The sequence below is a fragment of the Apiospora hydei genome (assembly GCF_038363865.1).
Source record: "Apiospora hydei strain CBS 114990 chromosome Unknown utg000010l_segment0_segment0, whole genome shotgun sequence".
In the NCBI taxonomy this organism is placed as follows: Eukaryota; Fungi; Ascomycota; class Sordariomycetes; order Amphisphaeriales; family Apiosporaceae; genus Apiospora; species Apiospora hydei.
The window spans coordinates 380,255-403,589 of NW_027117369.1; the positions used below are offsets into that span (position 1 = coordinate 380,255).

The 23,335-nt window shown below is 52.5% G+C and overlaps 9 protein-coding genes across 9 annotated transcripts; 5 read left to right on the top strand and 4 right to left on the bottom strand.

The window, feature by feature from the left end:
• Window positions 1-1,288: 1,288 nt before the first annotated feature.
• Window positions 1,289-2,553, top strand: PG997_014278 (uncharacterized protein; the record flags this gene model as incomplete). The annotated part of the gene is made up of 3 exons (XM_066818592.1): window positions 1,289-1,439; window positions 1,590-2,251; window positions 2,293-2,553. The coding sequence occupies 3 exons, from the start codon at window positions 1,289-1,291 to the stop codon at window positions 2,551-2,553; spliced, it is 1,074 nt and encodes a 357-aa protein (XP_066660780.1).
• Window positions 2,554-3,515: 962 nt separating this feature from the next.
• PG997_014279 (uncharacterized protein) lies at window positions 3,516-3,815 on the bottom strand (the record flags this gene model as incomplete). The annotated part of the gene is made up of 1 exon (XM_066818593.1): window positions 3,516-3,815. One exon carries the CDS (start codon window positions 3,813-3,815, stop codon window positions 3,516-3,518), a length of 300 nt encoding a protein of 99 aa, XP_066660781.1.
• A 711-nt stretch (window positions 3,816-4,526) lies between these two features.
• Window positions 4,527-5,046, top strand: PG997_014280 (uncharacterized protein; the record flags this gene model as incomplete). Its single annotated transcript, XM_066818594.1, has 2 exons — window positions 4,527-4,652; window positions 4,753-5,046. 2 exons carry the CDS (start codon window positions 4,527-4,529, stop codon window positions 5,044-5,046), a joined length of 420 nt encoding a protein of 139 aa, XP_066660782.1.
• A 192-nt stretch (window positions 5,047-5,238) lies between these two features.
• PG997_014281 (uncharacterized protein) lies at window positions 5,239-6,015 on the top strand (the record flags this gene model as incomplete). Its single annotated transcript, XM_066818595.1, has 1 exon — window positions 5,239-6,015. One exon carries the CDS (start codon window positions 5,239-5,241, stop codon window positions 6,013-6,015), a length of 777 nt encoding a protein of 258 aa, XP_066660783.1.
• Window positions 6,016-8,397: 2,382 nt separating this feature from the next.
• Window positions 8,398-9,987, top strand: PG997_014282 (uncharacterized protein; the record flags this gene model as incomplete). The annotated part of the gene is made up of 1 exon (XM_066818596.1): window positions 8,398-9,987. One exon carries the CDS (start codon window positions 8,398-8,400, stop codon window positions 9,985-9,987), a length of 1,590 nt encoding a protein of 529 aa, XP_066660784.1.
• Window positions 9,988-11,416: 1,429 nt separating this feature from the next.
• PG997_014283 (uncharacterized protein) lies at window positions 11,417-12,046 on the bottom strand (the record flags this gene model as incomplete). Its single annotated transcript, XM_066818597.1, has 1 exon — window positions 11,417-12,046. The coding sequence occupies one exon, from the start codon at window positions 12,044-12,046 to the stop codon at window positions 11,417-11,419; it is 630 nt and encodes a 209-aa protein (XP_066660785.1).
• Window positions 12,047-12,364: 318 nt separating this feature from the next.
• On the bottom strand, window positions 12,365-16,893 carry PG997_014284 (uncharacterized protein; the record flags this gene model as incomplete). Its single annotated transcript, XM_066818598.1, has 15 exons — window positions 12,365-12,643; window positions 12,963-13,243; window positions 13,313-13,404; window positions 13,461-13,581; window positions 13,670-13,825; window positions 14,132-14,216; window positions 14,276-14,654; window positions 14,709-14,735; window positions 14,792-14,997; window positions 15,052-15,233; window positions 15,296-15,351; window positions 15,397-15,848; window positions 15,913-15,965; window positions 16,019-16,823; window positions 16,879-16,893. 15 exons carry the CDS (start codon window positions 16,891-16,893, stop codon window positions 12,365-12,367), a joined length of 3,189 nt encoding a protein of 1,062 aa, XP_066660786.1.
• A 1,094-nt stretch (window positions 16,894-17,987) lies between these two features.
• PG997_014285 (uncharacterized protein) lies at window positions 17,988-18,725 on the bottom strand (the record flags this gene model as incomplete). Its single annotated transcript, XM_066818599.1, has 1 exon — window positions 17,988-18,725. One exon carries the CDS (start codon window positions 18,723-18,725, stop codon window positions 17,988-17,990), a length of 738 nt encoding a protein of 245 aa, XP_066660787.1.
• A 716-nt stretch (window positions 18,726-19,441) lies between these two features.
• On the top strand, window positions 19,442-22,231 carry PG997_014286 (transcriptional regulator family: Fungal Specific TF; the record flags this gene model as incomplete). Its single annotated transcript, XM_066818600.1, has 3 exons — window positions 19,442-19,993; window positions 20,061-20,444; window positions 20,513-22,231. The coding sequence occupies 3 exons, from the start codon at window positions 19,442-19,444 to the stop codon at window positions 22,229-22,231; spliced, it is 2,655 nt and encodes an 884-aa protein (XP_066660788.1).
• Window positions 22,232-23,335: the final 1,104 nt, after the last annotated feature.

The following is a 23,335-nucleotide window of genomic DNA, read 5'->3' on the forward strand; positions in this document are numbered from 1 at the left end:
TATGCATGGAAATCTAGCAACTATACTAGCTAGCGACGAAAAGTAGATGCGAAGACTTATGAGAGTTGCTTAGCAGTGAGTCATCGCTGTGGGCAAAGCAATTCCCAGTCTAATTAGTGAACTTCCAGAGCCACTCACCCACTTTAGCGACTACTCACATTGTGCCCCAGGAGACATCACTCACGTATGCGATGCGACAAACTTTGGAAGGGACTCAAATAGATTGCAAACTAAGAGACAGCACCAACTGTCCAACTGAGAGGCCATCGACTTTCATGCATCCATCGCATGTTATGTGCGGGCTCAAACAGATTGTTAAATTAGCCAATGAAACTGATGTTTTCATCGCCAAACACTTGATACATGTATCTCCTGTGAACTGCCTCAACCATATCATTCAACAGCCTCTATGGCTCCCTGCGCCCTTCTTGCGATATACCTACCATTACTCGACGCGGTTAAGGGTGTACTGGCGTTTCATCAGAATCCAGCCTTACTGGGGCAAGAGTCAGTCTGCTTGTATTTCTATAGCTGCTGTCAGGTACCCAAGTGTAAGGAGTGGCATACATTCACTCATCCGATTCTATCCATAAGCAGTATGAGCATGCCTTGCCCCAAAAAGGGACAAAGGAGACGGACAAAGAAGGCGGTTTAAAGAGCAGGGCTCACAGAATTATGAAAGAGACTCGGTGATTAGCAAACAACATCCTTGGTCTGGCATCAAATGATCACTTACACCAATCGCTAAGGATGCATTACCTGGTGGGTTAGACACCATTTATCCTCTACGCCGCACTTTGAACTGCATCAGATCATTTCCCTCTCTGATAAATCACCTCTGTTTCTGGTCATGGTGACATCGAGGGACACGATGGTGTTGGTAAACCGGCATGGGCTGGCTTTGCTGCCTATTGAAATACTCGACATGATCTTCAACCAAGAAATCAAGCCAAAAGTAGCCCGGATGAGGGTAGCCTTGACGTGCAGGTTACTCTTTAGGTACTTAGGATCGCGGGATTTCATTAAAACCTTGTCCACAGATGACACGAATGCCCTACTTGAGAACCTGGAAGGAGACCTGACAAATCGTTTCTTTTGATTTTGGTGCGAACGTCTGCACCCATTCCGTCCTTCAGAAACGAAAGGTTGGAGAGGTCAAGACTACCCCTATCTCTATTGTGGCCCGTCGAAGATCGAGTACTGGGATAGCTACAAGCTCCTGCGTCCTCCATTGGCCCTTCCAACATACGCGCGGCCTCCACTAATCGAACCACGATACCCAGCGGAAATGATGGCATACTTTGATAACCCCAGAGCAAAGCTGATCCGGTGGCACGCCAAAGAGTACAAGTGCAATTACTCCTCCTGGACACCACGGTTCCGGGGACCCGAGATATTCTTTCACGAGGCACGACAGGTTCTGAAGCGCCATCGCCAGGGTGAGCCCTTCGGCTTGCCCTTGAGCGTCTTGCATCGCCGCTTTCATTTAAAAAACGGTTGGACTTGCGCGGCTATGACGACTTGGACTTCACTGACCATTTTCGCGACGATGTTGCTTCCGACCTGACAGAAAACATGCTTGCAAACAGGAAGCTCCAGGCCGTGTAGGAGTCTGGCAGAGTCGATCGCGGAAGCGGAAGACGCGGAATACGAGGAAAGCGAAGAAGACGAAGACGAGGAAGACGACGAAGGGGTCGAAAGCAGCGATCAAGCCGCGCCTGGAAGCCTTTGGAAATTTACACACGAATACGACGCCAAGGTTCTGGAAGGAGACCTTTTTATACGGCGGCGGCACCGAATATTAGGGCCCGTTATAAGTTCGGATCGCGATATGAAGCGTCTCCAGTCCACAGATTTTGCCAGACTCCTACACGGCCTGGAGCTTCCTGTTTGCAAGCATGTTTTCTGTCGGTCGACCTGTTTTGAGGGGCAGACATTTAGCAACGTTTTGGATGAGTTTCTGGAAGGAGGTTACGATTTTAAACACGCAGAGCACTTAGCTCGGTTTGAGATACTAGAGTCGGTCAAAGACCTAAGGGGATCCATTGTCGGGAACGATATTGGCAGAATTCCATCATCTGTCACTTCCGACTACCTCTTCCGCGACACTGAGGAGGAAGACCCTGATCGAATACTCCAGCGACGATTGCATGGGATCGCATCGCTAGGCCCGCCAGGTCTTCGCCAAGTTCGGAAGCACCGCTCGCGGGAAGATCGGCGCTCTTCCCGATCTCATAGAGAAAGCATAGAAGTATTTGACTCTGACATCATCTCATATCCTGCGATGTCCAGGTCATGTACCAAATGCTGTACCGACTTTACACTCGCCATTTCCGGCTTCGTGACCCAGTCTCGGTGGGATTGGAGCTCGTAACCTATCATAACCTGGGTGACTGCAGGAGCCCAACGGAGGGTTTGTGGCATGGGTTCAACGCGGTTGGATCCGAGGGCCGCTGCGGTTACCCGCCCGGTGTCATTCGCGACCGCTGGTACGGGGTTACAAAGGAAAACATCCTTGACGAGGAAACTTGGCAACGGAACAGATACGCTTAGAAAGTACGCTGCTATGGACGCCTCCTAGAGGGAAGTGGCAATCAAGCTGAAGCATGTGTGAGATCTTGGCGCGGGGTAAGAATGGACAGCCGCGGATGGGATATGGGCCAAGGCGGTTGCGTTCCGTTTGATGAATCCTCAGAGGTCGAGATGGTTGTGAGAGGTGCTTGGTATGGATTCGTTGGACATTAGTCATACGCTACCTTTTGTGCACCACCCTCTGGCTACGAAGATTCATCAGGTGAATGGGAGTAGTAACCCAACAAAGGCAAGCTACGGGTAGCGCAATGGATTACCAATGCTAAAGAAGACACAGTATCAGCGAGAAATTAAACTATTTCTTACCACAATTTAGGGAAAAGGGGATAAACACAGGTGAAATAGCATATCTAGTAATTGAGTACTCGCTTGTCCTTATGATTGCACCACTGGATTGCTTTCTTTGCGGCAGGATGGGTGTAATTGTTTAGTGGCCAGAGGTTGGCCCTTCTGTGTTTGTTAGATTAAGCGGCAATGACTGACATGACGCAGTAATGAATGATATAAACAAACATCGCTTCAATGCCTATATTCCTTTTCGCGACTTTGTGTCTATAAAGTTGTGTAGGTCCTATATTGGACTTGGCTAGGGATGCTGTGACCCTCCTTTTCTGACCCATTAAACTTGGTCAACCTCTGTGATATGCTTAGAGACCATACGGCTGGTGATGAGTACCTACGTATCTTGTCGCATGTGCTCAAGGGAGTATCACTGCTATCAGTAAGCCTATCCTCTTATTGTACCACCGTAGGCATCTGGTTGATCCAACACAAGCTTAGCTTCTCATCCCGCCCAGGCGGCATCGCGACCAGTAACCTGGCAGAGGTCGCCTTGCAGAAGGATTTGCGTCTCGTACAAGCCATAATACCCTACTTTGAATCCTGACTGAGCCGTAAGAAGTACGAGGGTACTTTGATGCTGGCTATGCACGCTGCGGCGCGCGGCTGGATGACCCGCGAGCCCATCGCCTTTCTAGGCCACGAGGACGACGACGCGGCGCGGCACTATTGCCCTCTTCGACGGATACGGGCAAGGCTGTGACACTGCCCGATTCGAGTTCTTTGACGAGGTTTTCCCCAGACACTCCGAGCTGGCGTGTGACCCAAAAGAGCTGAGCGCTGGCCAAGATTGTTACGACACAGAGGCGAAGGGCCTCTCGAGAGCTTTTGCTGCCGCCCTTCAGGGTTGCGTCCACACCAACTGCTTCGCCGCCGCAATGCATGGTGTGGATAGTCTGGGAGGCGAGTTTGTCGATGAGTTACTGGGAAAGGGTTTGGGCACGCGGAGAAGGAGCAGCGGGCTGTTACTCCCTCATTGAACCAAAGCATGATTTTAGCAAGGCTAGACGTACTGTGTTGGAGTTTGTGCCATTGTTGACAGACTATTTGAGGCACTTTTGCAGTGCAGGCGGATCAGCTGCTGTCTGAAATTGGCCAGGCATCTCGGGTTCTGGCTGCTGAGATTCTGGGACTGTCGATGCGGCGAGTCTTGCTACTGGCAGACGATTAGGCAGTCTCACGTACCTGGGTCTAGTGCTTCGGGTCTCATAAGGTTCACTGTTCTGGCGGGTGCTCCATAATTAAGCTCTATAAACCAAGCAAACAACCACCAACTGAATAAACCCATCTCCGAAACGTTCTGGTCGGGCGTGACCCACCCACCTATAGCAATAAATACCGGGCCAAGCTCACCAGGCCTTCTGCACTCTTCATTTTTCCTATCTCATCCTCTCGTCAACTTGTTGACAACTCCGTCGGGTCAGGATAATTTTCTTCTTCTACTTGGATCAGAACCAACTTCAACCTCAACCAACACTCGCATTCTCTTTGCTAATCGTTCGATTCGCTATTCACCATCTTCAGCAACCTCTTGCACGACTTGCTTGTCATCCTCATCATTTCTAAGCTCAACGCTCACAGAGCTGCGTTTCAACATGTCCATTCAGAACCAAGCCACTCCTCCCGCCCTAACCACTCTTCCTCCCGAGATCCTGAGAAATGTCGGCGACAATCTGGGCTTCTGGGACCTCATCAGCCTGATGAAATGCTGCAAAAAGAACGTACGCAAGCACGAAAGGCCGGTTCTACATCGAAAAAGAGGTCGAAGATGAGCAACAATTCGACAGCCAAAGACTTTGGCATCTCTCACACCCCACTGAGCGCCACCTCATCGTCACCTTCGACCACACCGACGTGAAGCAGTGGCCGGAGTCGAGGGCTCTCAAGTTCCTCAATAACAGCACATCCGCTCAGTCAATCTTCGCGATCCTAGACGAGGACGTTACCAGATTAGGCCCGGGCATCTTGTACTACACCTTCTCTACTTCCGACTTCGCATGGGACAAGGCCCTAATCCAGCATCTGCCCAAGTCTCACCGAGCTGGCAGTCTGATTAATCGAACCATCAGCGCGTGCCCTGACGGACAGTTGATGAAAGACATAATCGAGACCTAATTTTACAAGTACCCAGAGTACCTGCTAGGATGGAAGCCCAGCCCGGTCCGAAGAAGGTACACCGACTGGTACAGCTATCTTAATGATTTGCCTCCGGTCTTCTGGGCCTGCTGCGAAGACAAGCCCGGCGTGCTTGACCTGCTGAACAGGAGCAACGCGGATGCCGAGAACAAGCACTGGCAGTCAATCGACATGAACCTGGTGACGTGCGGCCAGAACGTCGACGTACTGGTTCTAGAAGGGACCACGACCGAGTGGCACCGCAAGACACCTAACCTACTTGACGCCTGGGAGTGCGCGATGCACCCAGTCGACAAACACGGCCGCCCGAAGCACAACAATATCAGCGAGAACGCTTGCCTTTGGCTCCTCGAACATGGCCTTGGCTTCTGCACCCGCCCCGGTGGCATTCCTATCCATCACCTCGCTGAAGCTGCCGCCCAGAAGAAGACACGACTTGTGAAGGCTATGCTTTCCTACTTCCGCTCACATCTAAGCATCAAGAAGTATCAGCGAGCAATCGCCCAGGCCATACACGCTGCCGGCAGAGGCTGGGCCGGCCCTCGCGAGCCGCAGCGACCGCGTTTCCGTCAACAGAGACTCAACACTACCAAGACCCTCGACGGGCATGACGAGATCATCGAGGTGCTTCTGCATGCCAGCACCGATCCTGCCGCATGCCTGAAGCAGAACGCAGACCGCAAGGAGACCGAAGGCCTGCTTTCGCGAGCTGTACGCTCGGCCCCCAGCAACGCCGTATACCTGTTCAAGAAGCAGACGGAACTGGGCGTCGTCGACCTGAGGGACTGGCGTGCTGCCATTTCTCATGCCATCAAGCTTGGAGACTGGGAAGACGTGAAGAAGAACCGGTACGAATTCTTTCGCCTGACCTTCTTCCCTCAGTCCCACCCGCCTTACGAACCTGGAAAGCCTGGTTGGGGATTCCCTTTCGCTGTTCTACTTCTCTGAGATTACTACGGATAATGGATGGATTGTCGAGGTTGAGAGAGGGTTTGGACTTGTACGATTACTGTATGCTGGGTTGGACGGATTGATATGGAGCCATGAGGATAAAGATCATTGCTTGGGGCCTGCCATCCTTGGGCAGGTCCTGAATGCGCTACTGAGAGACGGCCGGCGTTAGATTTCGAGGATGATGAATCTGTATTATTAGGCGTAGATGAGCAATGAACTATTATGATACATTACTTGAGACCCCGTCTTTGTTCTCTCCGTTGATTGATCTCGCTGTGTCAGCAAAGCATCACCCTAGCTCTACACGCCGATGAGAGACGGCCCTTGAGGTTTAGAAGGAACAGGATGGTGAGACCTGCGAGACGGAGATGGTGCTGATGAGATCTGATTGAAAGCCGCCGAGCGTACCTGCCGGCAGAAGCAGGAGGAGGGCGAGCAGCGTGTCCAGCATAAGCGGTAGGAGATGGAAGAAGCCGTCTACAACACCGCTAGCTACAACGCAAGATGTGAAGACCCATAGCGAGAATGTAGGCGACATTCAATCGCTTCTGCAAGCGGATAGGGAGACCCGCGAAGCATCTACAGCAGTGCAGCTTGAACTGAAAGACAACAAGGCCTACCTCCCTGGTTTCTTCCTCGTAGAACAGAAATGGGAGGGATATCCTTTGGGGCTTCATACTGGACAGCCCAGCCGAGATTTGAAAGAAAAAGAAAGAAAAAAAAAAAGCACACAGAGCATTTCACGTCAAGAACTCCATGTACCTGCTCAAGAAGCACACGACATTTGGTCTAGTTGACCAACGCGATATTCGCAGCACTTCGTGCTGCCACGTTTGGTGGACGAGAGCACCAAGCGACTTGAGCTCTTCAGTACTCAACTACTACGGCAATTCCTGAGCCTGCCAATTTCTAGAACACAACCTGTACGGCATTGTGATCGGCATTCTCTTGGCCAAGGGGTTCAGTCTTGGCAGAACGCTGCCTTCTATTCTGACAACGTAACTTGATGAAGCAAGCTGCAGGTTGTGTCTGTATTTATATAAAGGCCTGTCATTTTGCTTGACTTGCTTTAATTATCTCTTGCTATGTTATCTTCAAGCTAGTACCTGTGCCCGGATTACTGAAGATGGTCACAGAGAACGAAGCGTTGACTTAACTCTGCAACGTTCTGCAAACGCTGTTGGGTCTACGTAAAGGTCTAGTGTGTTATTTGTGTCCCAGAGAAGCCATTCTGGATTCTACAAAGCAGGTTGGGGTAGCAGACCGAACGTGACGTCCATAGGCAATGAGGTTGTGAAAGGGATTGTCGTCGCCGGATTCCCCTAATTGCATCGCCATGGGCTGCACCCGAGGTGGTGGGGTGACGACGACATCTGCATTTGATGTTTTATCTTTATATCTATCTTGAGATAAACAATTGATCATTGAGAACAGTTTGGAAGTGAATGGACACACCCTCGCCGCGTTCTCATGGAGTGGCCCCACCCTTCTGTTGACACCAAAAAGACCCGACAGGCGGCGACAGACCTGGCGAGCCCTTACCATCTTTTCCCATCTGCCCGCTCTCTCAGCATCTTTTCCCGCTTCACACACACCTTTCGTCATTTGTTCGTCAGTAATTCCAGCAAGTTTACTTGATGTTTTCCTTGCCTTGGTTGACAACAAACATCCAACCCCAACACACAACCAATTACTTGGTTCAACATCCTCTTCTTGTATCCTTCTTTTGGCTTTCGCTTCGCCATCAGTTGCATCACCCAATTCACGTTGCTCTGCTTCGCGTCGCACTGCTTCGGGCTGCGTTGCTACACAGTTCTCTGCTTGGCGCTGCTCTGCTTCACACTGCGCTGCTTCACATTGCTTTTCCTCACATTGCCCTTTTTCGCTTTCTCCCTGCGCGTCGATGATATCGTCGTAACCTCCGTCTCTGTCACAGCTACTGCTTTCATTGCTTTCATCAACACGCATTGCTGCCAGCACAGAGAGCCTTTGCGAAGGACAACGCCATGCGGCCTGTCATCGACAGCCGCGGTGCGCCGCCGAAGCGGGCGCTTCCAAACGCAGTCCATAATCCCAACGCTGCTCGTGGCACTGGCGATAACGCCAACACCCTGCATCCATTGACATCATGGAAGGCAAGTACACTTTAACCGTCGTCGCATTCCAGCCCTGTTTGATTCTGTTTCAGCAACACTAAACCATGAATGTTACATTAAACGTCTTGGGGTTGTTTCTTTTCTTTTTTCCTTTTCACATTTTCTTACTCTTTTCAAAATCTTCTACTCTGTTCTTTACGCCAAGATTTATCGGTCATCATCAAACAACCCGCTAACAAGAGCTTTGCAGGCCCAAACTACCACACCTCGACTAGAGTCCATGCCGATAGAGATAATCCGTCACATTGGGGAGAAGCTCAACCTACGGGATCCCACCAACTTCATATCAACATGTAAAGTCACGCACAGAAGCATCGCCGGCCAATGGTTGATTAATGAGCAAGTCATTGAAGAGCTGCAGTTCGATTATGCGAGGCTCTGGCTATACGAGAACCAGCTGAACCTTAGCCCCGTGATCAACATCACACCACAGGAAGTGGCAAGATGGCCTCAGTCTAGAGCAGCAATCTACGCCAGCGACGATTCATCGACTGCCCAGGAGAAATATGCCTGCCTCGACTACTTTGTCGAGAGATATGGCGCAGGCATACTTTATTTCTCGTGTACCAGCGGGGACACCTTTTGGAACCGGGCCCTTATCCGACAGCTCCCACAGTGCCATCGGCTTGGTAGCCTTATCAACAGGGCCATTACGTCCTGCTCTGATACTTCGGTTATGCAGCAGATCATGTCTGCTTACGCCAGGATTTACCCAGACGCACTACAAGACTTCAAGCCACACCTGATCCGACGCAGATTCTCAGGCTATTGCCTGAACAACGATCCTCCGCTCTTTTGGGCCTGCTCCGAGAATCGCGTCGACGTTCTGGAGCTGCTGAACCGGGAGGACCGTCACGACGATACGATGTTTTGGCAGCAAGCGGAGATGGAACTTGTCACGGACGACCTGAATTGCACAGTCTTACCTCTTGAACAAACATCCGAATGGCATGTAACCCCCATGCTGCTTATAGACGCTTGGGAGAGCGCATTTCATCCACGTGACACCACCTACGGCCGCCGCAAGCCCGGCAGACAAGCGATCAACGAGGACGCCTGTCTCTGGTTGCTGGAGCACCAGGTCGGCTTCTGCACGCGGCTCGGTGGAATACCGATCCAGCACCTTGAAGAGGCAGCGGTCCTGATGAAGACGCGCGTGCTCCAAGCTCTCCTCCAGCATTTCCGATCCACACTCACGGTGAAGAAGTACCAGCGCGCCGTAACGCTGGCACTCCGTGCCGCCGCCCGAGGCTGGGCTGGCCCTCGTCCTCCCCGACGAAACCCTATAACTAATAAGGATACGTGCCCCGATGGCCACAAAGAAGTCATCGAGATCCTACTCGGAGCAGTCAAGGGAACCGGTCCTCTTCGGCAAACCATTGACCGAAAGGATGACAAGGGTATTCTCGCTCATGCTGTACGAACCGCCCCGCGCAATGCCCTCTACCTCCTTCGGAAACAGATGGCCCTCGGCATTACCGATTACCGCGACGTGCGTGCCGCCCTCCTCGAGGCGCTGAAGCTCGATGGCGACCGCGGAGATGCACGACGCCTCCAATTCTTCGGCACGATCTTTCCTGCGCACTACCACCTCGCTTGCAACCCGGCGCAGCTCAGAGGGGGTCCCGTGCGGGCTAGTCTCGAGTTCGAAGGGTTCATCAAAGGCATCGTGACCACGATGCGTAGTAGCCCACGGAACTCTGGCTCCTCCTTCATGGCCCTGTCTGCCATCGGATGGATTAGACGCGAACTGGCCGAGGGACAGGCACATAATCAAGGAGCCGTAGGCCGCTACTTGTTGACCAACTAAGGAGCTCTCCAGGGGCTTTGCCTCTTAATCACCTTTCTCGCATACGTGCCTACTTCCTGCGCCGAGGTAGCTCAGACGCGATTGAAGATTCATTGGGGGAGTCCGGCCTGCCCCCTTACTGTTTCCCTCTTCGTCCCCAATGGCTGTGCGCAGACGTGAGCTAGAGGCTCTGTTTAGGAGGACTGGATTGGGAGACTGCCAAGACCGGACAGAACACATTGTGAAGGAGTTTGTACGACTATGGGTAGATACGGATTACTTGAGGACCAGGCAAGGCACGCTCTCCACGTCTGGTACACGTAATGCTTGAGATGAGGGTGTATTGCTGAGAACGCGCCAGCTTCTATTAGAGGGCGCAGTAGATTAGCCTTGGTATACCATAATCTGAAATGAATCGATATGAAACTAAACGCAATTGTAGTGGTTTCTTGTAATTCTCTATGCATCCTTGAGTCGTTTCTGTCGTAAATAAGATTTCAATCCATATTACCTAAGATTATACCCGTGAAGTGTTGATTAATTACTATTTTATTTATCTTTCGTTCAATGGAGCTCTGTATCTATGGGTCCGATCTAGAGTTACTACTTTCCCTGATAGATTCTCCTGTTCTCTGGGTGTATTATGATGACTTGGTGTCAGTATTCAGGTATGAGCAATACGTCTCTTATCATATTGACTTCAGCATACTCCAGAGATATGTCCGAAGACATTTAAGCATAAGTAACTGTTGCGTCACGTTCAGATCCTGCTAATTGGTCTGAAACCCATTAATGATTATTCGACGGCATGTTTCAAGTTCGTCCTGGGTCGCGCATATTTTGAATAGCTGCAAACGTGTAGTATCGCCGTCGGGGTCCCGTTTTAGTGATTGAGACATTAAATTGGAAGCGACTGGGCATATATCAAAGTAAAGGGACTGTTTGCCCCCCCGGAAACGTATTAGGCACTGCGATCCCCGCCACGGGAAACAGATGATTCTAAACGATGGGATCGATATCGTATCTGATTCTCCAGTGCACAGCCCAGAAACTAGGCCCTGTAGGAATGAACGTGGAATTGCTCGGGCGTTAGAAACAATGTGATAATCGTTGTCGTCGCTGGTATCGTAATATGATGATGAATAGGTAAACCTACGGACATGAGCAATAGTCTCTGTTTACCATGAATAGCGATAACGGTTTCTTTTAAGCTGATAACACAACTAATCAAAGGATCCGGGAAAACTGCAATGCTAAAAGCCCTTCACCTAGTCATTGTGTACCGAACTTGAACGAACGGTGGGATCTGGCACGTAGTTCCAGAGCGATGCCATAACTCCTGTGATCATCATCTCCCTCGATTTTCTTCCTCTCGTCCCCCGAAGCATTCCCAATTCTCCTCCTTGCAGTCGATATCTCCCCCGTTTCTATTGGCTAGGTAGGTACACACTTAGGTACAGCCCGTCGGCTTGTTATCCAGACAGAAGTTGACGCACGCGTTGCGCTGGACGAGGCTGAGATTCTTGATCTTGCCCTGCTGCGAATTGGGCGGCACGACGCACTGATTGTTCAACTTCGTCGTGGGTAGCAACAAATCGCCGTACGTAAGGCCCGCGACGCGCTGGTTCGTGTGCGCGCAGCAGTACGAGGTCGAAGCACCCTTGATGACCTCGGCGATGCAGACCGAGTTGCCGTTGCCGGGGATCGGGCTCGCGGCCGAGAAGGCGAGCTGCTGCTGCAGATAGCCACACAGGGTGCGGTTGGGGGCGTTGCCCGGCAGGCAGTCGTCCTGCTCGACCGCGGTGCAGAGGGTCGGCTTGGGGGGCAGGAGGGTCGTGAGGGTGGGGATGGGAATGGCGGTGGGGTTCGGGGTGGCAGCGCCGTTGTCTTCGCGGTAGATTCGCACGCGGGTGGTGGCGCTGCCGCCTGGGAAGGCGAAGTCGTCGATGAAGCTCCCGTCGAAGGACACTTGTCGCGGGTCGACCACCACGTCGGGGGCGGGGGCGGGGGTGGCGAGGACCGAGGAGAAGCTACCCATGGCGATGGCGTAAGCCAGGAGGTTGATGTTGTTGAAGCGCATGTTGGCGGCTGGCGGTGTGGGGTTTGATGTAAGACTTGAGTGAGATGGCCGGCGGTGTTATGCTAGCTAAGAGGCGGATGGAGTTGCTGGTAAGAATCCAATAGAAGGAGGTGTTTATTGTCCGAGGTTTGATGATGTTAGATGAAAATTGTTACTATCTTATGGAGGGAATCTCTTGGCTTTTTTATACGCAATCCAGAGTATCGGCGTTTTCACGATCCCATTGGTGGAGGGGATCTAGATTGCATCTACTCTAGAAAGCTCGTGGCACGACCTACGTCTGTCTCCATCACTCACTGAGATTTCCGATCTAGACCTTCATCCTCTTGCTTTGTCGTCAGCCTCTATACCACCGCCTCCGGAAGTCTCGGATGCTATAAACTCCCACAGAGGATCATCGCGTCGATCGCGTTCCTGGCGGGCTCGGTGATACAGGAAGGGAGGGAAGTCTGGGATCGATCGCAAGGCAGTGACTTGTTCTGTTTCACCGATCATGACGCCGGATATAGCAGCTGAGGGCTTAAAAGGGGGTCGAGAGCTGAGTCTTGAGACAATGGCGGCGAGTCGTGCGACAAGGGCTCGTGGTACGCCGGAGGTCTAGGCTATGATGGCAGTGGTCTTGCAAGGCCGTCATCTACATCCTCTCATGATGCTGTGTAGCCCAGGGCTTGCAAGCTCTGGACTACCCCGACAGAAGCACAGAGCTTGAGTTGTTCATTTGCCTGCCGGCGCAGTTAAAAGTGGCTTTTCATGACGAGGCGATTGTAACATGAACGCAAATGGCGTTCGGGGGCCGTTCTGAGACCACATTTTGCAGTACTACCCAAACCCCAGAGGAAACGAATGAAACAAAGATGGTCAATACACCAGACCTCGTCGCCCTGCCCAGACCTCAAAGGCTTGCTAGCTCGTGTACCCGCTTGATCTCGATGTTCGCCAATTCAACTCTTTGCTGCACCCGCGCTCTGAAGTCGGGATCCCTCTCACTCTCCAAAGCCACATTTTCGCTGCGGACCATGTCCAGCGTGCCCCTCACGCTCTCGAGATGCAACGCGACCGTGTTCTGCAAGTCTTCCTGGAGCTTGTCGGCGATCTGGGCGAAGCCGCCTTTGAATCGGCTCAACAGGTCTTTGAACAGCATGTCCCGTCTCACCGCGCGGTTGATGTTGGCTTTCCGTCGGGAGTCGCTGCCCCTGCCTATCGGAACCCCACCAAATGATTAGTCTAATTAAGCACTTCGAGCCTTTGGAACCTTGGTCTGCTTACCACATTCAGCAATGCAGCTTCTATAGGCCGCTTCCATCGACTGGCCCATGAAGGACGACCTGATCCCTGATAGTGCATCTACTCTTAGGGCACTACACCATGTCAATTTGTATCCCATGTAGATCGATAACAGGAATGGAAGACTTACTCCATAGATTTCAATGACTCTTCACACACAGTTTCCATGTCTCTCTCCAGGAGGCATTGCCGTGCCTCGATGGCTTCGCTGAGCGCCAAAATTGAAGGGGAAGAATCATCCAATTCAGTCTCTGAGCCGAGTCAGTAAGTTTGGGTTCAGAGACTCAAATCGACGATGCAACGCCTGTCGAAACCCCAATGGCTGATTTCTTCCCTTACCTAGGTATTCCGCAGCCCAAGTCATGAGCTCCTCAACTTGAGTGATAAGCTGCTCATGGCTTTGCTCGACAGAGTCACAGAGTTGCGACCACAGGGGCGTCAAGTCTCCTACCATGGCCGCGATGGCTTCCTCGTTCCAGTCGTGGCTACCAACTGCTGGGGTGCAGTAGTCGCCATAGTTTCGACAGAAGGCCGAGTACGTTGCTTAGCCCTATTAGTTCGCTTGTTTCGACATATCCATGCTTCAGTCCTGGAGGTGTACTTACAGTGATGCCACTATCGTTTTTGATGTTGGTGTCAGTGCTGAAACCTGCCAAACTGCATTTCGGGATGGGAAACCTACACCCGACCAAGCGAAGCTGGCCTCCGTCGCGTGCCTGCTCCATGAAGTGATCTTATCTCCTGCAGAAGAGAGATGAGTTAGTCCAAACGTTACTAGGTAGAAGTTGAGGGAAGACTCACTGCTGGGAGTGTAGATGCGACTTCTAAAGTTGTTCCTTGTTGATGAAGAAATCTCATTGATCACACTCGAACTTCCCCATAGGTCCTGTTATTTGTGTGTCAGGCACTAGTGCTAGTATTGGATACACGCAATCAATCTCATACCCGTTTCAATCTACCCTCCAGCGTATTCAAAGCGTCTCTAATATTCTGCCTTCTCTCTGCAGTCATGGTGCCGAGGCCGGACTGGACCCAAAGATCGACATCGTGAACAAGGGCTGGGATGCTGTGCTTCATGTAGTGCTCGGCCATCCGCCGCTGGCTTTCCGAGACCATCTCCATATAGTGCTCTCTAACGGAGAGGATGCCGCTGAGCTGCAAATGGCGGAGAGCTTCGGCTTTCGGTTCGTTCCGGTTATCCCAGTACTCGGTGTTGCTGACGCAGAATACCTTCAACGTGCGGTTTGGTACCCGATCTTGGTAATTGTTCCTGAGCTTGTCCTTGGTGATCTCGTTGCGGCAGGTCATCAGATAGTGTTTCAACCTGGGAGGTTAGCCTGGTTCATCACCCTTTCAGACTAGACCAGTCTCTACTTACTCAAATTGCCGATCGATGTACTTGGCCCTATAAGATTAATTTTAGCGCAAGGCCATGGGTATATAGCTTGGTTGCCTACTTACTTGGCTCTCCTCAATTCCCTTCCGAGTCGGAGCTGCTCATCCTTCTCCCCGTCACTCAGCTCATCATCAGATACATCGTACTCCTCCTGCTCTTTCTCAATGTCCCTGATACTCAGACGGACAGCCTCAGCAGCAGCTGACTTCTGTTTGATGGTTCGTGCTTTCTCTCCTTTCCAGTCCTTGATTGCCTCTTCTGATTTGATGTCCTGCATCGCATTAGGTGTTGTTCGTTAGGTTAAAGTATTGCGACAGGGACTCACGTCTGATCTGGTGCATATGATTCCAACATTGCTGAGCTTCGCCTTCCTGGCAAGCTCAATAACATTCATCACACCTTCATCGGTGATCGCGCGTCCCTCGATGCAGACTGCGAAGATTTCGTTGCATTCTATCATGTATCTTTCTGTAATGTGGCGTCGTGCGGCGTTGAGATCACGAAGACCTGGGTTGGTCAGAGTCGAGCATTTCCAAAAGGAGAGAAAAGAAAATCGGTTGACAACTTACCAGGTAGATCCACTAAAACCAGCCCCTTGCTCAAGATCTGCGCCTTCAGGTAGACACTAATGGAGTTAGCTGGACTCAATCAAAGCCAAGGGCTAACTTACTTGATCTTCTTGATGAACGGCCACTCAGCAGGGCCATCAGCTTGCACTTCTTCTGAGGTGAGTCGCGCGAGAAGATTTGAACAATCGTCTATGTTGTGCGTGGTGTGGGATGTATCCTCGAACGATGGGGATACCTCACTTAGCCAACCGTAGAGCATCTCTAGGCCTTCCGTTTCCGTCATGCGTGTAAGGCGAGACCCGTTGCGGAAGTGATTGCGGAACATGACTTCGAAGGTGTGCTGAGCAACCCTGGCCATTTCCTCGTAGTGCTCCCGTTCCTCCCCCACTAGTGTCAGCTCGTTCAGGTGGAAGTTCCGGTGCGCTTGGAGCAGGCGCGCCAGCTGGTCTTCGACCTCTTCCTGAGTGAAGCGGTGTACCTCCACGATGAAATCGTCTCTGCCGTGGAAATGGTACTCAGTCGCGACGCAGGTACAGGCGGCACCTCCGTTGCTCTGTTAGATACTTTCAGTCAACCTTTTACGATTGCCAATTACGGGAGCGTGGAGCCTCACTTACTGCACGTGCGAGGCCCCGGCAATCGAGCAGGGAGTTCAACAGACTGCTCTTTCCTGTATGCAACCCGGTCAGTGTAATCCACGGCCACCGAAAAAGCTGAACTAACCAACGCCGGAGTCGCCCACAAAACCGACGGTGCGGCTAGGGGGACAGTGAAAAGTCGACAACGTTTTCGCTTCCTGATGCAAGCGCTTCATGGTTGAGTCCGGGTCAGTATGCAGCGAGCTGCTCGCCAACGTGTTCTCCAGGTCAGACATGAGTCTTCGAGCATTGCGAAAGGCAGATTGAAAGTTAGGCTCATTGAATCGATCATTCGGGGCCTTCTCATCCTGAACATCGTAGATCTCGACGTTTATCTTGGAGCTAGACCGTCTTCGGCGACCTCTTCGCGGTAATGGCGTTGCAGGTGTTGATTGTTGAGCCTCTGGGGTGAGTAACCTCGCAGATCGACTGCTGACTCCATTGCTTATGTGGTTCAGAGCATCGGCGAGCTCAGACATGCCCATAGGATTTGCGGTAGGCTTGGAGACACTCAAGTCCTGGAGTCGTGCATCGATGCTATCGAGATCGGCATCGTCCCCTGAAGTAAGTGCATCGCGAGACCTGGGTGAGACCCGAGCGCGTCCCTGGGAGCCTCCTGAGGACGTGGGAGGAGTGAGCGACAAGGAAGGTGTGCGGGCATGAGTGCTTGTAGAGCCAGAAGAAAGGCTTCTTGGTGCATCGTGGGGTATAGGTTCAATTGAGGGAAGAACGTCGCCCGAGAAGATTCGGGGCCTCCCGTGAGACTCTCGGGAGTCTCTGTCCTCGATGCTTGTTGGCAGTGTACTTCCGCTCCTGGGTGTGAGAATGCCATCCGAGGACTCGGACGCCCCCTGTCGGGGTGCAGTGAAAGTGAAACTGTAGGTAGAAGTCTACATACGTCTAAACTTAGTGGTGCAATGATGCAGAGACTCTTGTATTACCTACATCAAGTTGAGTCATTGCGTGCTGGATTGGTAGAGGAATTCTAGGCTAGATTGAACGCATACAAGGAACAGCGTTTCTTGTGTTAGTTATGTCGATATTTGAAAGCGTGTACAAGTTTCTGTGAGATTGAATTGGATCGTGTGCAATTTCTGGGTATCTAGGTGATCTATAGCTGTGAAAAGAAGGGTTCCCTCAGATTCCCCTCACTCTCCAGGGTGTGGCTGAGTGGGCATCGAACCAACATCACTTCAGCTGGCCAACGTTGGCCGCCCTAGGTTTCTCCAGATGCACCCCCTGGCCGGTTTGTTACCAATCCGGGGCTATGTGCATAGGATATCCTGCATAAGAGTGTCTCATTTGTGCTTCAGGGGGGTGGTGGAAGAGAACCAACCAACAGATTGCCCAGAGGTCAAACGCGCACGACCTCTCGCCTGGTAAGCAAATGTTCCTGATTGGCGTGCCGGCGTCTTGGGTCCGCGGAGGAACGAATGCCGCTCGACTGATATCTCAGAACCCGTTAACCACTGTTCACCTAACCTCGAGAAACCACACGATGTTCCCGAACGGGACAAAGCAATAGTTCCCAGAGCAAGAGTGCTTTCAGCGACAGTCGACGACTTGACGTGTGCGGCTGGCGCAGGTTGGTGTGGTCGCCAGAGTCTATCCGCGCGGTTGCAGGAGCGCTACAGAAGGTTTACCCTGTCACTCTCCTATTGGTCTGTAAACTCCAATTGCATGGCTGAGTCCGACATGCTCCCCAGCCTGAATATGCAAGTATCGTTCGACAAGAGCATCGGATGGCCAGACTTGACAATGAGAAGATAGAAAAAAAAACCCCCCCCCGGTTTAAGCAATGAAATGATGTAGTTCCTAGTATTGTACAGTCTATCATGAGTGGTATTGGGCCAATTGAACCCAAGTATGCGAGCGCGCTGCAGACAAGCAAATCAAGGGTCGTTAGGTCAGCGCCAACCCCCCTCCCCCCCGAGTCACTCCCAAGTCCCAACCCCAAATTCCAACCCCTCCAACCCGACCTAGCCAAAACAAATGCAGAATCAACCCCTCTAACAATAACGCCTCGTACCAATTAACCTGCAAGCAGCGCCATTTCAGTACGTGACCATGACTGCCTTGTTCGCATAACTAGCATCCTTCTGCAGCAGAAGATGCTGCGCGATCCATTTCCCAGTATCCTCCCTTGAGATGGTGTACCCAATCGCCTCGGATAAGCGCCCCTTCTCATAATCCTCGACCCCAACCCGGATGTTCTTCTCGGTCTCGCCGTCCGTCAGCAGACTGGGCCGCACAATCGTATAAGTCTCGCCACTGTTCCTTAGGGACTCTTCCATCGCTTCCTTGTCTTCGTGCGGCACCTTGAGCATCCACCCGTAGATGGGGTAGAAGGCAATGGGATAGTCGCGCCCATGCTTCGACAGACCCGTGGTGCTGCACGCGACAATATGCGGCTGGCCCGTCGCGCCCTGGTTGGTGCGCAAGTCCGCGACAGCCTGCAGCACGCAGGCCATGGCGACCCGGCACACTGAGGGGTCGTCGATGGTCAGTTTGTGCAGGATGGGCTTAGCGCCGACGGTGAAGACGATCTCGTCGACGAGGGAGGTCCCGTCGGACTTGAGTAGACACTTGGTCACGTCGGTCGCGTTCTTGGCGTTACCTCCCACCACGCGCAGGTTCGGGGTGGTCTCGGGCGGGAAGAGGGAGGTGAGTTTGGCTGGGTACCGGCAGAGGGCGACGCACTGGTGACCCGCTTTCAGGGTGTACTTCAGGGCCGAGAGGCCAGTTCCGCCGCTGGCGCCGAAGAAGGCGACCGTCTTGATCTCGTTGCTCATGGTTGATAGAGGTGGAGATTAAGTATCTATATATCGAACAGGGGGTATACGGCGGAGGAGACGAGTTTAGTCTTCTTAGGAAATGTCAAGTAGATGCTGTGGATTCCACGAGGTGTAAGTCGTCAATCCCGATCAGGCAATTGCCAATTGAGCGGAGTGGATTGTTTTCGGTTATCTAGGTAGTATTAAGAAGCTGTTGATTGATTTCTATCTCCAGAATTGCTCTCGGCAAGTTCCATTATATATACAGATCTTGAAAGCTAGTGATGCTTATAGTGTATTGTCCGTCTTATTCTTCGTGTTGCTGCCTTGAGGCCTCGGTGGTTTCTCGCGTCCTTTTTCGGGGTGCATTCGCTTTTGTCGAACGCCACATGACCTCAGCGCACGCTTCTGGTTTAGGCCCAGCCGATGCAAGCCACAACCCCCAGCCACGGACAGTACTTTTCCTTTGCGTTTTGTTCCTGAACGCGCAAATCTCGGCCACAGCCGATCCTGTCAGCTTACGCAGCGCAGTGCCTAGTACGCTATCCATCGCGAGACAGCTCAACCCGCCAGCTTCGGCATTGACTCGCTTGAGCCCCAACATGCATCGCAGAGCTGTGGATTCCAGATCTTCATTGGTCGTCTGAAGCTCCACGATCGTTTGAGGGTAACGAGTGGCACGAACCCCAAATTCTTTCGGACCGTCAGCGCGGCTTTGATCGCCATTGTCCCAAATGCCCCCCGCCGATTTGTCAGCTGCCGGGTCCGAGAAAGGCGCGAGGATCGAGCCACACTCGGCCCCCAAGCCGCGCAGCTGTGTCGTCTGCCGTTCCCGCAAAGTTCGGTGTGACAAGCTGTCTCCGTGCTCCAATTGTCGCCGCGCCAATATCCCTTGCGTCCTCCCCTCGGCCGATCGCCCGCCGAGGTGGGCCCGCCGCCTGGACCGCGCCAATCTTGCCGCATCATCCTCTAATGCACAGCAACGCACCACCCACGACGGCGGCGCTGCCGTCCTGGTGGCGGAGCGGCTGCAGAAGCTCGAGAGCCTCGTCAAAGATCTGACTAGTCAACTGGAACAAGCGCAGGCCTCCGTTCCGACCAACAACTCGGGCTCTCCGGCCAACTCCACAGGAAGCTCGACGCGCAGAGAAGCGGATAATCGGGCAGACACGCCGTCTAGGAACTTGAGCAGGAGCGCGACGAGACAGTCAGGGAAACTGGTAATACAGGATGCAGACCGCAGTCGCTATGTGAGTAGCGACTTCTGGTCCAAGATCAACGACGAGGTCAATCAACCCCCCTTGCTTCCCCCTTTCCTAGTGCTTGTTGCATGGTACTGATGGCCTTTTACAGCTATCTGCGCTGAGAATGGATAACACCCATCGTCCAGACGAGGACTCCGAAAGTTCAGAGGATGATGGCATGACCCCTGAGAGTCAGCCTACCGATGAACTTCATAGGACGCCTCTGGAGCGCAATGCGTTCATGTTCGGCCACAACCTAAGCTCTTCTCCTTACTCTAGTTCCGATCTCCATCCGTTACCATCCCAGGTCTCATATCTGCTCGACGTCTTTTCCGATAACGTCAACTTCATGGCACAAGCAGTCCACATGCCTTCTGTCTCAAAGCTGGCTAGAGACATGCGTACAAAAGGTACCACAAGTTTGACGCCATCCAACGAAGCCTTACTCTTTGCCATCTACTACGCTGCAATTACGTCCATGGAGGAAGATGATGTAAGTTGATTTGCCTATTCTATTATACTGATCTTACTTGGCCTCTTAGCCTCCTAACTTGTGGCTAGGTCCAATCAAATTTTGGCGCGTCCAAGTCCGATCTCAACCACAGATTTCGAGTGGGCTTCGAAAGTGCCGTGGCAAGGGCAGACTTCTTGAACGCCCCAAATATAACCCTAGTCCAAGCGTTCATCGCATTCCTCTGCCTTGCCCGTCGACATGATAGCCCACGTTACGTCTGGATGATGGTGGGCATCGTCATTCGGATGGCACAGTCGATCGGCCTGCACCGGGACGGATCTCATTTCCCCAACCTGAGCCCTTTCGAGGTTGAGGTTCGGCGCAGAGCATGGTGGGCGCTTTACATGCTCGACTTGCGATCCTCGGAGGATCAGGGGACGGATTTCACCATCGCGCACGATAGTTTCGATACGAAGATACCCCTGAACATCAACGATACCGACATCGAGCCCGGGATGAAGGAGGCGCCCAAGGCACGTGTGGGGGTCACGGATACCACATACACATACGTCTCCATCGAGTACACCAGCACGACGAGAAAATTGCTATCCCTGGAGCTGAAGAACGGGATCCCTGACCTGGACCACCTGAGCCGATTGCTGGACGAGATGTATGAGAAGCTTGATCGGGAATGCTTCCAGCACGTTTCGAAGATCGGAGAGATCCGCCGCGAGCTCGGCATCACCGTTACGCGGCTCGTCATGGCGAAGCTCAAACTCCTAATCTTCGTGCCGCTACTACTCTCGTCCCCTACTGATTACTTCTCGGTCGATATCCGGACCGTCCTGTTCGTGTCGGCGATCGAGGTGGCCGAATACAACCACTCGATGAACGAGAATGCCGCCCTGACGCCGTACGTCTGGATCTTCCAGACCTATACCCACTGGCAGTCCATTGTGTATCTTCTCATCGAGATCTCGCGATGCGCGTGGTCGCCGCTGGTCGAGCGTGCCTGGGTGGCGCTCCACAGCAAATGGCTCATCCCCGTCAACGCGTTCAAGATGGATAAGAATAAGGAGATCAGTATGCCCCTGAGGAAGCTGCTAGCAAAGGCCAGGAGGCATCGTATTGCTGAGCTGGAACGACTTCGTAGAGATTCGTCGGCCGTCAGGGTGCTCGAGGAGGAAGATAAGAAAAGTTCGCATGTGCCAGCTAGTTCCGGATCTTGTCCGCTTGGCGTCGATGCAGTGGAAGCTTTCCGCAGCCGTTGGCGTCAGACTTTGGCGGCCATTCCGGACACGGCAAGTCAGCAGAAACCGGGCTCCAGCACCACATTCCCAACACAAGAGGATGTTCATGCTAGTGATTTGGCAGTCCTTGCAGGACACATGGCCTTCCCAAGTGCGCTCCCGGGCATGGGCTATGGTGATACAGGATTCCCCAATCCCAATAATACTGGAGGCACAATGACGCAGGGTTACCTTGCGCCACCAAACCCAAGAGGAGCTACAGCTGCCGGTCACCAGACCACTAGGCCTGAGCCAGACCGCAGCGCCGCCCCATCATTCATGACGGCGTCTCCTTCGATATCGACAGGCGGACAGGTTCCGTCTACTGGCTTCGCCATGAACCCGGTTCCGGGGTATGACCCGCAAGCGTTCAGCCCGTCGTGGCTTTGGGCGGACATGGACCCCTATGCGGATGTGTTTGGGGGGTTGGAGGGGAGCCCTGGAGATAAGGGGATGGAATTGGATCATGATATGAATTGGTCTGATTGGGTACAGTCGGCGAGGCATATGGAGCGGAATGTTGGACCGGGTACATGATTGGTTCACTACCCGCAGAGTCGATCGGCATGACAATACCCATTTTGAATACTCGAACACACAGCAGTTGATACGGTCACAATGCATTTGGCCGGTCGGGAGCGCCTGCACGTACCATGGCGTATTGCCAGACCTTGGATGATGTTCCCCTCAACTTTGATCATCTTTTGACTTGGTGATTATGTCAGACGGGTCGGATTCTAGAGTTCATTAGAGGTGTTGACGGCGATAGCCAATGACTGCCAGTGAGGCTGACTGTCGGGCTTTATTGATACCACTGGCGTGTGATTAACGAACACGGCACAGCCCCCGGCAAGTTTTACCCCTCCTCTGACTGATGTTAGAATGTGCCAAATCTTCTGGTCGACACTACCACCCGCGTCCTGAGCAAAACAACAATGGAACCCGTGGCCGCTCTTGGGGTGGCCGCAGCAGCGGTGCAGTTCTTTGGCGTGGTTGTAAACGCAACTGCGCTCTGCCGCCAGATCCGCGACAACGCCGAGTCGGCGACCGATTACAACAAGGACTTGGAAGCGTCTATTAGAGAAATACAGGGGTGCAGGCTGAGCTCGCGAACGCTGCTCAATCAAACCAGCCCCCCACCCGCCGTCGCATTGCTGATTGTGTCGCATTATGCCATCGCGAGTCGGACGAGCTTCTTAGACTGCTGGAGGAGGTGCGAGGTGCTGGGAAAAGCTCGAGCACGGCCAAGAGTCTCTACCGCGCTATCAAAGATCGTCGCAGGATTGAGAAGCTGGAGAGATCTTTGATGTCAAAGAAAGAGACCCTGCACAATATATTGCAGCAAGAAATCTGGTACGTTTCTGAAAATGATGAGCCAATTCACATTCACTAGGCTTACTCAATCACTTTGAAGGCAGCTTTCTGAACGCCAGGATAAAAGCCTCCAAGAAATACTCGACGGACTAGAGCAGATCAACGTGGACACCGGAGAAGAACTTAAGAAGACCGAGATACACATCACCAATCGTCTAGACCAGTCAGATTCGACTTTCAAAGCACAGCTCAGTCAAGCCGAGAGAAATGTATCAGGTCGGCACGAACAAACAGTCCGTCAAACCCGCGCCCATCATGAGGAGCTAA